At 42.0% G+C, this 13,201-nt stretch overlaps 1 protein-coding gene across 4 annotated transcripts in view; it reads left to right on the forward strand.

Moving 5' to 3' along the window:
• The window catches only part of MACROD2 (mono-ADP ribosylhydrolase 2), a 981,328-nt gene that overhangs the window by 834,475 nt on the left and 133,652 nt on the right, over positions 1-13,201 (forward strand). For all 4 annotated transcript variants that reach the window (XM_083730558.1, XM_083730560.1, XM_083730559.1 and 1 more), the window contains exon 9: positions 2,187-2,268. In XM_083730558.1, the coding sequence (XP_083586684.1) occupies positions 2,187-2,268 (82 nt within the window). The remainder of the gene's footprint in view (positions 1-2,186; positions 2,269-13,201) is intronic.

The following is a 13,201-nucleotide window of genomic DNA, read 5'->3' on the forward strand; positions in this document are numbered from 1 at the left end:
TGACTGACCTCACCCACAATCTCAGTTACCCAGGGCAATGGGCATCATGGACTTTGAGCTACAAGCTCTCACATACTGACATGTGCTGTTGTTGTTTCCTGACACCCCCAGGCAAGTGTGCTGGCAGCGTGCCGTGTTGCGGCACTGTAGAACAAAAAGGGGTGTGGCGGCAGGGATAGTGGACCAGCTTCAGCAGACAGCTGCAGTGTGTGTCATTGGTGTGCAAATAACACAAAAGTGCTTACAATCTGCTGCCCCCTGTTTTGGCAGAAGTTGTACCGCTGACAATTTTAATGAATGGGGTGGATAAGCAAGAAGGGCTGTTAGCCAAAGAGACCACACTGAAGATGGGGGGCAGCTAAGTAGTTTCATATGCTGATTTGAACTCGCCAGCCAAATCATTGACTTCAGGTTCCTTGTAACCAATTGCTATGTACTATGAATTTCTAGTAGAACAAGAATGTTGCAAAGTATCGAGAAGCCTGGTGAGCAGCAGAATGCTCCACAAGGTGGTTATGTGGTGAATTGTTTGTCATTCGCCTACTTCCTCTCCAGGAAGCCGCAGAAGATGGCAGCTCTGAAGTGTTAACCAGCTCTCTTGAGCTATTGAATTCTTAGTCTGTCTCAACCGTGTCAGCACTTATGATGGTTTGAGAGATGTAGAGTTACAGACAAAGCATTTTTTGTTTTTGTTTTTAATTCCTTTTTAAAATGAATTCTTAGGATAAAACCTCTTTTTAGAAATTCGAAAGCCGCCTGCCAGGAATCCATGTTAAGAACCGGTAGTTGTGTACTGTTTGTGGCTTTTACATGGCTAGCTTTATTTGACTTTTAAAAAATTCTGTATGAACTGTTTTATTTACCGTGCTCGCTGCCTGCCATCTGGCTGGCTTGTGCTGTTCTCTTTGTTTTTGCATAAGCACTTCTAGATTAAGAGTAGGTAGGTTTCTATAAATATAACGATGGACTAAAAGCTTTTGAGAAGTCTTTCAGAAGCAGTAAACATTCCCGCAGAAACACTTTTTGCTTTGTTTTTGGTGGGGCTGAATGATGGGGTTCTTTGTTTTAACCCATTTACTCTATTGTATACCTGGCAGATGTCCGTCTCATGAGTCATCTGCCAAATGTTAGATTGCTGCATAGTCAAAATATCCTGGTCTTGCTTGTATCAGGCTCAAGGCCAAGTTGCGTAAGCAGCTGGCTGTTAACAAAGGACACAGCACAGAACTAATTTTACACATGCAGTCCTGTGTTTGTCGATTTGTTTAGTATTGTAAGGGCCTTGGGCAGTGGTGACCTTACCCACTTAGCTTGCAATCCACGCCTCAGCAATGCTTATGTTTAGCAGAGCAGTCGAAAATTCTCCTTTTGGTGGGCTTTTGAACTCTCCTAGGTATTCTGTGTTGTCTTCTATTGTTTTACATTGTCTTTTGCTTTTTACCATTTCCATTGTAAACTGCTCCTTGGAGCAGGGTATAATCAACAGTAATCTATAGTGCTTTCAAAGGTTCATTATAACATTTTCTAATTATAATTATCACAACAACCCTGTAAGGTTAGTAGTATTCCTACCCATATGCAGGTGGCAGGAGGGGAACTGAAGCTGAGAGAGAGAGAGAGAGAGAGAGAGAGAGAGAGAGAGAGAGAGAGAGTGGTTTGCCTAAGGCTACATAGTGATTTCATGGGAGACACAAGTGTCAAACTGGGAACCTATTGATTCATACCTTAGTTTCAAACCCTTAAAGGGTCTGTGATCTATACGACAGATACAAGCTCACTTGCAACACCAAAGCTCTTTTTGGCATGTTCTCCTCTCCCCCCTCCAAACCCAGTTTCTGCAGGTGTGCTTGCAAAGAGAGAGAGAGAGAGAGAGAGAGAGAGAGAGAGAGAGAGAGACTCTTAACATATGCACAGGTGTTCATTTCCAAATGGTCATTTCCTGTAACATGCATAGAGTCACCACACCACCAACAAATAGCCCCCGGCTTCATTTCTGCTGCTGGAAATAATGGCCTTGCTTGCATGTGTTCACGATAGCAGAAGACATACCTTTGGAATGGGAGGAACTTGTGGATTGACATACCAGGCCATCTGCCAACAAGCTCACCCATCATTACAGCTCAAACTAGAGTCCAGAAACCACCACCTTCCTTCATAAACCTTTGGCTTTTCTTTTCCCCTTACAGATGGATCGTGTCATTTTTTGTGTATTTTTGGAGGTGGACTACAAAATTTACAAGAAGAAAATGAATGAATTCTTCCCTGCAGGTGTGTTAATTTATTTGTTTCCTTGAAAAAGAAATGTATTCTTCTTCAGATACCGCCCACATACTATATGTATGTATAGTGTGTGATTTATAGCATTTCTCAATATCTTCAATGGTGTATAAAACATGTCCACCAGGGCCAGGGCCTTTTCAGTGATGGCTCCGATCTGGTGGAATGCTCTTTCCCATGAGACTAGGGCCCTTCAGGATTTAACCTCCTTCCGTTGGGCCAATAAGACAGAACTATTCCACCTGGCCTTTAATTTGAATTCAGCCTGATCTTCTATTTCCCTTCTCTTCCCTCCCCCTCCCCTTTTATGAAGATTACCCGCTCTGAGACCCCTAATTCTCCCCTGGCCTCCTCGCTGGCCCAAGTAGGACTAATTCAGCCAGTTAGCCCTGGTGATTATCTAATGCTTATTACATGGATTTTCCCCTAAATTTATTTCTGAACTTTGAATTTTATTGTTATTCATGTTTTTATACTGTATTTTATGCTGCTTTTACAATTAAGTGCTTTAAATTTGTTGTTAGCTGCCCTGAGCCCGGTTTTTGAACTGGGAAGAGTGGGGTATAAATAAAAAAAAAATATTTTATTTTATTGAGTTAAAGAATTGTGTAAACATGGGTGTATAGTCATCAGAAGTGTTCAATAATTGACCTAAAATTTGAGGGTTTATTGTAAAAAACTTTTGCAAGAACATTTCTTTACATGGAAGTAGCCCCCTTTCCTTCAGAAATCTGTTTCATACACTCACACAAGTTTGCAGCTATTTCTAATTACCTCCAAGAGCTACAAGCAAACAACCATTTTCTCTCTCTCTTCCCTGTGGTCCATCACCACGTCCAAATGTAACTTCCCCACCCACAGACCTCCTCCTCTGTTGGGCACACACTAGGGGCCAGTTCAGATGTTTCAGTGAAGGTCTTCCAAGGACTGACCAACTGCCCTGTGTTGCTTCCCTCCTGCATGGATGCAGAACCACAGATATCCCTGCTCAGCAGGGATTGCTGGTGGGGAATGGCTGAGAGACAACCCTGCAGTCAGACTAGACACACCATTTCTCTTCTCTGCTGCTGAGCTGGCCCAGGACATTTTGCCTGTCTCCTGCAGGTGCATGCACGCCCCACGGTGGCTGCCTCTGAGGAGGCGGTAGCAAAGGGGGCAGCAGCTGGGCACTGAGGTGGCAGCTGCAAATGGCAGCTGCCTCACCTCATGGATGGGCTGACTCTGCCCTGCCCTGCAATAGGGCCTAATAATCCAGAATGCAGCAGCTAGACTGGTGACTGGGAGTGGCTGCCAGTACCACATAACACTGGCCCTGAGAGATCTGCATTGGCCCCCAGAACGTTTCCGAGCACAATTCAAAGTGTTGGTGCTGACCTTTAAAGCCCTAAACGGCCTTGGTTCTGTATACCTGAAGGAGAGTCTCCACCTCCATTGTTCAGCCCGGACACTGAGATCCAGCGCCGAGGGCCTTCTGCCGGTTCCCTCACTGCGAGAAGTGAGGTTACAGGGAACCAGACAGAGGGCCTTCTCGATAGTGGCACCTGCCCTGTGGAACGCCCTCCCTTCAGATGTGAAGGAAATAATCAGCTATCCTATCTTTAAAAGACATCTGAAGGCAGCCCTGTTCAGGGAAGTTTTTAATATTTAATGCTGTATTGTTTTTAAAACTTGATTGGAAGCTGCCCAGAGTGGCTGGGGAAACTCAGCCAGATGGGCGGGGTATAAATAAATAATAATAATAATAATAATAATAATAATAATAATAATAATAATTACTACTACTACTACTACTATAAGACAGATAAGAAACAACAGAGGGGAGACATAGATATTGGCAATGAAACTTCAGAGTTCCTTATAATTGAGGAAGTGAAGAGGGGGTGGGGTAGAGGATGTTGCTGGGTGCATTTCCAGTTGAGCCAAAGCCCATAAGGGAAAAACTATACGGAGAAGATATATATACGGAGAAGATATATACTATAGGGGCTGGCTGGCTACAGGGTGAGACCTTGGCCCAACAAGGAACTGCAGGAAGGGTATTCAGTGGGGGGATAATGTGACACCTCGTCCTTAATAAACAACAGTCAGCTGATTAATCCAGTAGTTGTGGCTGTTTGTGAATATGAAGAGAGGGACCAGGGGCATAGGATATTGTCCCATGGAAGCCAAACAGCAGGCAACAGCCTAATTGTTCTTGGGAGACACAGCGGTCTGGAGGGGAAAGCTTCTATCCTCCTGCATCCCCAGAAAAAGCTGCTGTTTTTCAGCAGTGATTTATATGAACTTTTACTAAACAGATGATTGGCAGATGCTTATAATTTCAACTATTTTCATATTGATTTTGAAATACTGGAAGCCCCCCCCCCAATCTTTTTTTGCCTCCTTTTCAGAATCTCTCAGAATCCTTTAAATCCTTCCCTGACACCATAGGTCTTCAGAGGGATTAGTTATAATTCACCTCAAGGCTGAGAGACGAGTAATGATCTCTTGTGATCCTCATTTTCCCATGCATTCCCCCTGATCTCACTCATTACATTGGTAAAATTATCTCGGTTAGGTCTGGAGCCCTCTCTTGTCTTGAAAACATGAAAATGTAAGGCCAAAATTGTCCCTGCAAACAACAAGCCACCCTCGGCACAAGGCAGCTCCCCTCAGACCACTTTGGAAATGTCATTTTCTGTTTTTCATAGCAGTCTCCTCTCCCTCCACACCCCTTACTTAATTTATTTCATTTATATCTCACCTTTTCTCCAATGAGCTCAAGATTATGTACATGGTTCTCTCCCTTCTAATTCAAACCCCACAGCCATTCTGTGAGTTATGCTAGGCTGAGACACTGTGACTGGACCAAGGTCACCCAGTTAGCTTCATGGCTAAGCGGGGATTTGAACCCTGCTCTCCCAGGTCCTAGTCTGACTAACCACTGCACCACACTGGCTCTCAACAATGTAGTTAAATTATTCTGGTCTGTTCCTCCTGTTCATCATGTCTCCTGTGAAGAATCCTCTAGCAAGTGAAGCAGGTAATGGGTACTCATATACCGTATTTTTTGCTCTATAAGAAACACTTTTTCCCTCCTAAAAAGTAAGGGGAAATATGTGTGCATCTTATGGAGTGAATGCAGGTTGCGCAGCTATCCCAGAAGCCAGAACAGTGAGAGGGATCACTGCACAGAGATCCCTCTTGCTGTTCTGGCTTCTGGGATTCAGAATATTTTTTTCCCTTGTTTTCCTCCTCCAAAAACTAGGTGCGTCTTATGGTCTGGTGCGTCTTATAGAGCGAAAAACACAGTACTTTCTGTGGTGCCATCTCAGCACTGCAGTGCACAGCTAAGAATATGGCTTCATGGTATGGTTTGAAGGCAGCTAATGCAGTTTTGCTAAAGCTAATCAACTCTGGGTCTGGTCAGTGCCTGGATGGGAGAATTGCAGGAGAATAATATATACATTGCCCTGGGTTCCTAGACAGAAGAAAGGTGGGATATAAATGTGAAACAAACATGCAAGCAGAGGTTCACACTGGCCTTGGCCTTGGGCCTCCACCTCACAGTGGTAGGAAGATGAGTGCTTATCTCTGGAGTCAGAAGTCTTCCAGTGCTAAATATCCCTGTCCCCATATTCTTTGTGGTGAAGGGAGGGGAAAGAGATGCTTGAAAAGGAGGACACATTTCTCTCCTTTAACAATTGTTTCCAGTCCCATTTTCATCTTTCGGATCGGAGGTGGGCTGAAAGGCCTGTACATATACTGAAGTAACAAGCAGATTTCTCTGCAGCAGCTCAACAGATTGCCTGAATTACAGCCAAACAAGTTTACTTATCAAGGAAAACTAAGGTCTACTTTGCTGCCAGAGTATACAAAAATGAAAAATCAAACCCTTAATCCTCACATGAACTCTCAGTTGCTACTGGCTGTCCAGCTACTTACTGTGGCCAAAAAAGAAAAGGAAAGGAAAGCTCGATTTATGCATTCGTTTGTTTATTTAAGAAGAGAAATTCTAGCTTCTCTTCATCATGTAATCCCAGGACAAATTATGACAAAAGTAGTAAAGCAATGCTACAATAATACAGTTCAATGTAACTTATAAAAGCAGGTAAAAGTACAGCATCATAAAAGTAGCATCTGTCCAGTCCTTCAGATATTTTTGGCACCTCCATACGAAGATATTGCCAGGATATCTAAAGATACATTATTAAAATCATAACATTCAGATCATCCCAATGCTACAATTCTATGATTCAATGAAATCACCCCATGCATGGACTCATCATATTGTCCCGCACATGGTCAGGGAAGTTGAAGAACAGGAAAAGGGTGTGTCTTCTCCATCCTTTTGATCCACCACTTGATGGAGTGGTGATTTTAATGACCATGAGATCAGAATTTAACTGCATTAATTATTATGACTTCAGAACTAATTATTTTATATCCAAAAGTAAGATCTTCTGTATATGTCTTAAGGCTGAACTTGCTACCACTTCAGTGAGCACAAATGCCTTCTACCACTTAATAATGTTCTTATTCTCAAGTAATTAACTCATTAAAACTGTTTTGTTACAAATAAAAAAAGGTACAGTTACCATTCAAAAGTACAGTATCTACTGAAGAAGCATGCTAAGTGATACGTCCTAGGTTCAAATTCTGGCCTCTCTAAGGGGGACTGGGGGAGACCCCTGCCGGAAACCCCAGATTGCTTCTGGCAGTCCGTGTAGATGGACCAGTGATCTCATGCAGTGTAAGACAGTCTCCTGAGATCCTACAAAAGGGTACAAAAGAGCCAGATAAAGCAGAGATTGGAGAGGAGAGATTATCACAGGAAGCAGCATTAGCCTGAGAAAGGTCATAGGGTTTTGTGTTTAGCAGAACCATGGCTTTTTTCCCCATTCGGAACTCATGGGACCTCAGTTCCAGCACCTCTTAGGTGGGCGTCATTGCCATTCTAAGAGAACATGGGAGGCACTGATGGTGAGCTCCATGACCTCTTTTTTCTAGAAAAATAGCACTGAGTGGAATGAAACGGACATAAATTTGACTGCAAACCCTCAAGAAGGCACGTTGAAAGGGTTAGTTTCTGTGTTGCTAACATACACTGTAATGAGATTGCTTGGTTTATGGATGAGCTATGCTAGTTGAGTTTGGTTTATTATGCTATTTTAATGTTTGCTTCATGAGATATTTGTGCAAAAGGTTCTTGTGTGAGTTTTATGATATATGTATACCCAGTGTTTTTTCTGGTGGGATGCATACCCCTAAACATTTTGTGAATCTAAGTTTGGCCTCATTGAGGGGCAGTATTTCAGTATGAGTAGGAAAATGAGAATACCCCTAAACATTTTTTTAGGGGGGGGAAGGCACTGTATACACCACTTCGGACCTTTTGGCGGAGGGCAGTTTTATAAATCTAACCAATCGGTCAGTCACTAGATCAAGAAGAAAGCTGAAAGGGAAGAATCAGATGCACCTGGTATATTCCACATGCTTAAGCAATTTAGAGAAGCACATAAGAGTCCTGATGGATCTTGCCTAGTCCAGCATCCTATTTCCCATAATGGCCAACCATATGCCAGCACATAGAAGCATCAGCTGTCTCTTACCCAGTTTCCCAGCAACTGAGAGGTAGCATATAGCTATCATTGATAACCCTATCCTACCATGAATCTGTCTAAATTTAAAAAAAAAATAAAGCCCCCAAAATGTTACAATTTTTGCTCGTAGAGGAGTTGCTCCAGCCCCTTGGTCATTGCAGTTTCCATTTTCTGCACCGTTTTCCAGCTCCACTATATCCAAGCTGAGATCTGAACAATCACAAAGTATTCCAAGTGTAGTCACACGGCATTACAATATTGACATTTTTCTTTTTGATCCTTTTCCTAACGCTTCCTAGAATGGAATTTGCCTTTTTTACAACCATCATGCACCTGGATCTCTTTCCTTGTCAGTCAGTGCCAACTCATAAGAAATTGGGACTTTTTTTGCCCTAGTGTGCATCATTTTACACTTATTTATGTTGAATTGCATGCTATTTCCCATTTATCCATTTTGAAGAGATACTTCGGGAGCTCTTTGCAATCCCTCCTTTGCTTTTCACCAAAATTGGCCACCTCGCTCCTCACCCTTAACTCTAGGCCGTTCATGAACAAGAAGAAATCTGTGAGTCCCAATTCATATTCTTGCATCTCTTCATTGTGAGAACTATCCATTTATCCCTACTCTCTGCTTCCTGTTCTTTACCAATTACTGTTCCATAAGAGGACTTTCCCTCTTCTCCCTTTACAGCTGTGTTAATTCAGGAGCCAATCTTAGTGGCTGACATGGTCAAAAGCTTTTTTTGAACTCTAGGCCACAACATCTCATAGTTCGCTCTTATTCTCGTGCTCATTGACACTCATATTCTCAAAGAACTTCAAAACGTTAATGAGACAGGGCTTATATTTCTTCTTCAGCAAGACTTCTTCCATATGCTTGACAATATTATCTCTAGTAATGTTTTCTACCAGTTTACCCAAAACAGCCATTATCCTAGCTAACCTGTACTTTCTAGGATCGTTACCTACTCCCTATCCATCATCCTTTCAAAAATATCAATGTTATATTGGCTTATTTCCAGTCCTCTGGTACAGAGGCCAATAAGAAAATATCATAGTAGGTGAATTGAGAGTATTTTTCAGAGGGTGGGCAGAAAATGAGTCTGCCTGAAAGCAAAGAGGAGGAAAGTAAAGGACAGAAACAAGGAAGACAAGGCGAGAGTGCTGCCACTTCAAGTCAGAGTTTGAAAGATCCTTGTAACAAACATGCAGGCTTTATATTCAAATAACTGCAGGGTAAATTATTATCTGTGGCCTACAAATACTGTGTAATGTGGACCACATGTTGGGGCTCTTTTAGAAACAGTTCCTATTTCTGAAGGGATTCATAGCATGGTTGTGTCAGAGACATCTCCTGTTTGAATCTGTTAAGGTAGCCATATATCTAAAGCCAGAGTAGCCTCATTATTACAATGGAATATAGCTCTGCTCTTATACCTTAAGAACAAATCAGAGGCGAAACCATTATAAGGTCACTGACACACTCATGTACGCAAATTATCTGTGAAACAGGATCATTCAGAGTCAGCTGTTCAACTCTTTGTAGTTTGTCATATACATGGCATATTGTTGCTAACCTCAAACCTCCAGCACCTGCTCTCCCCAAGCTTATTTATCCCAACCTAGATTCTGTGTAACAGTATACTCAGATCCGTGGATTGCCTAGTGCTCCTGTCTTATAGCTTTATGCTAGAATTGTTGCTGTGATGAGAAAGTATATAGTGAAATGGAATCAGTAATAGCTGTAGAGATGCCGGCAGCAGTATTTTCCATGAACAGCAAGTGCAGAAAGAATGTGCCATTTTGCAGTTCTTGCTGGAGAACTAAAAGGAAGCAGAGACCTAGGAGTAGGTGCAAGTGAAAGCTGCTCAGAGCTTTAGTCCTTAAAAAGCAGAACACTTGTTCTCAATCACAGAATCTTGGGAGGAAGTTGAAATGGGGGGGGGGATTACAGGAGCAAAGCACTTCCTTGTCTTCAAGAAAACATCTTCACAGCATCTTAAAAAGCAGAGACATCACCTTGCCAACAAAGGTCTGTATAGTTAAAGCTATGGTTTTCCCAGTAGTGATGTATGGAAGTGAGAGCTGGACCATAAAGAAGGCTGATCGCTGAAGAATTGATGCTTTTGAATTATGGTGCTGGAGGAGACTCTTGAGAGTCCCATGGATTGCAAGAAGATCAAACCTCTCCATTCTGAAGGAAATCAGCCCTGAGTGCTCACTGGAAAGACAGATCCTGAAGCTGAGGCTCCAATACTTTGGCCACCTCATGAGAAGAGATTCCCTGGAAAAGATTCCCTGGAAAAGACCCTGATGTTGGGGAAGATGGAGGGCACAAGGAGAAGGGGACGACAGAGGACGAGATGGTTGGACAGTGTTCTCGAAGCTACCAGCATGAGTTTGACAAAACTGCAGGAGACAGGAGTGCCTGGCGTGCTCTGGTCCATGTGGTCACAAAGAGTCGGACACGACTAAACAACTAAACAACAACAACAACAAATCAAAAGGCATGCACTGTATGGGCACTAAATAGGATTATCAGGCTTTTATAAAAGCTGTGCTGGCTCTATCTAGATCTATTTAGCATCCTGTTTCCTACAATGCCCAAACAATATGAGCATCAGAAGCAGTGTGGTAAACCAGTGCTTCAGCAGATGGAAGAGAGGCTCACCTAAGGTGGAGGCGTGATCTTAACGGAAATAAGCTGAATTTGTTTTTGTTTTTCCCCTTATTACTCAGTGAGTGATTAAAGCAGCTTTCACCAACCTATCTCGCTTTGCATGTCATGAGTCTATCTCATATATTAGTTTCACCTTTGAAGTTGAATTACTGAAATAAATGAACTTTTCCACTATATTCTAATTTTCCGAGTTTCGCCTGTATGGCAACCATAACAGAGAAGAGGAAAGTGAGCAGTGAGGTTTCTTGGAAACGATATGTATGAGGCTGCAGGGGGATGAAATGCAAAAGACATCATCATTTTCTGACTATTCCATAAGAAGATTTTGAGAGTCACACTTAAGTCTCTAGGCTTGGTTTGTATCAGGTCTCGTGATGGCAACTCCTGGTCTCATTATATTGTGTCTTCAAGCAATGGTGTCATCAGAGTCTCGGTGGAGATCATGGTCTGCACAATCTTTTTCAGGACATCTTCATCATCCCTACCTTTCAATTCATCTGAAAGTAATATTAATCTTTTTTTAAAAGAGAGAGAAAGAAAAGCACTAGCAGAGAAGTCAAGGACTTGAATGGACTTGCCAGAAAATATATATTCCTAGAGGAGGTTCCCTAACAATACAAGAACAGCATGCAGACATTGATAAGGGTATTTGCCTGTTTTGTGATAGTACTGAAAACTTCCCTTCTCCTGGGTTTTTGCTCCAGCACTAAATTTACATCCTTTCTACAAAAGTAATAAAAAAACCTGATGAAAATGAACACATTTCCTAAATGATTCCATTCTGCCTTCTCTTTTTACCTCCTTTTTCTTTACTCTTTTGTGAACGATTCTCTTTGTTCAGCTTCTTCGCTCTGATTTGCATATAAAGACACTTATAATTATTCTGGGCTGTCAAGATATTCCCTATCTCCAGAAGAACCTGCAGTTTTGCACAATGGATATGGTTACATGGTGCCATGTCAAAGAGCATGGGGCCACTGTGCTGGCTGTCTGACACTCAGATTACATTCAGAAGGGATTCATGAATGTTCATCTGTATTGTTGAGGGGTTATTTCATATCGTACATGTTCATAAAGTGGGAAAGTGGGCATTTCAAACAGTGATGATATTGCTGCCTTGCCTGGGTTTTTTAATAGATAGGGCTCTCACCGTGTTCACAGGAATGGCACACTTTTCTTCAAGGAGAAGTTAAGTTCTAAAGAAATATGTTTTAATATGTGAACCTTTTTTATTTTATTTTATTTTTAAAAACCAACCAAACAGACAGTAAACAATAACCAGGAAAGAAATTGGTTTGTCATACTTAAGACACAGATATTTCTTGTTATTTCAAACCCCACATTTCAGATAGTAGAGCCAAGTCGAGTGATAATGAAACACAATGAATGTCACACCCTAGTGTTTTACAGCAACTGCCGTACTAGGTATTAGGGAAAGGACCTATTTCATATGCATATTTCATAAAGGGGTTTTTTTTTTTCCAGAGAGATGCCAAGAAAGTAAGTTGAATGGTCTTGCTTGACTCCTGAGACTAAAGTCATGTGAAATCTACATATCAAAGATACAGGCTAGCTTTCACAATCTCATGGATGCAAACAGTTGTTTCTAAGCAGCATTATTTAATAATGATGATTGTTTCCAGCTATTTTGGAAATTGCAGTGACTTTTGTCCAGAGGGACTCTTAAAAACTATCTGAAAGGTATTGGTGGCAGCAGTAGTTAGCAGTCACTGATTGAAACATTTTAATACCGGACGCGGGTGGCGCTGTGGGTTAAACCACAGAGCCTAGGACTTTCCGATCATAAGGTTGGCGGTTCGAATCCCCATGACGGGGTGAGCTCCCGTTGCTCGGTCCCTGCTCCTGCCAACCTATTCAAATTCAAAAGCACATCAAAGTGCAAGTAGATAAATAGGTACCGCTCCGGCGGGAAGATAAACCACGTTTCTGTGTGCTGCTCTGGTTCGCCAGAAGCGGCTTAGTCATGCTGGCCACATGACCAGGAAGCTGTACGCCGGTTCCCTTGGCCAGTAAAGCGAGATGAGTGCCGCAAACCCAGAGTTGGTCATGACTGGACCTAACGGTCAGGGGTCCTTTTATAAATTGCTCATCAGTGAAAATATTCCTCCCTGTTTTCATTGGTTTCTGTACCAGGATCATTCTTTTGCTTCTTCTGGTCTTGACTGCCTTCCATTCCCTTTGGAAAGGAGAACATGGATACATCACAATTGTTTGTCCAGGTAGTTGAGAAGAGGGAGTTTGATTTTCAAAACCGTATTATGAATCATGTGAGCAAGTCGACTGTCTATATATGAACATTCGTCACTTTGCCTCCTGAATGTCAGTATTTTGCAGGATTCAATTACATAACAGAAATGTGGGTTTCTGCAATCAAAGTAGATCAAGATGTTCTTGCGCAAGACATGCAGTTTTTTAAAAGGACAATTTAGTGTTAGAAAAATGGTGGAGAAATGCGCTAAAAAGTATAGGATAAACAGGAAGACATATAACCACAGTGCATGGATGAATTCAGGATGAATTCGCAAAACACTTACCCACAAACAAATATGGTGACTTGAAATGCAGAATGGAGAAATAACCTCACAGACTTTTAAATGGCTAATGTGTACAGAGCCATAGAATTAATACTTCATGACATTAT

This window comes from Podarcis gaigeae, assembly GCF_964106915.1.
Source record: "Podarcis gaigeae genome assembly, chromosome: 3".
Lineage (NCBI taxonomy): Eukaryota > Metazoa > Chordata > Lepidosauria > Squamata > Lacertidae > Podarcis > Podarcis gaigeae.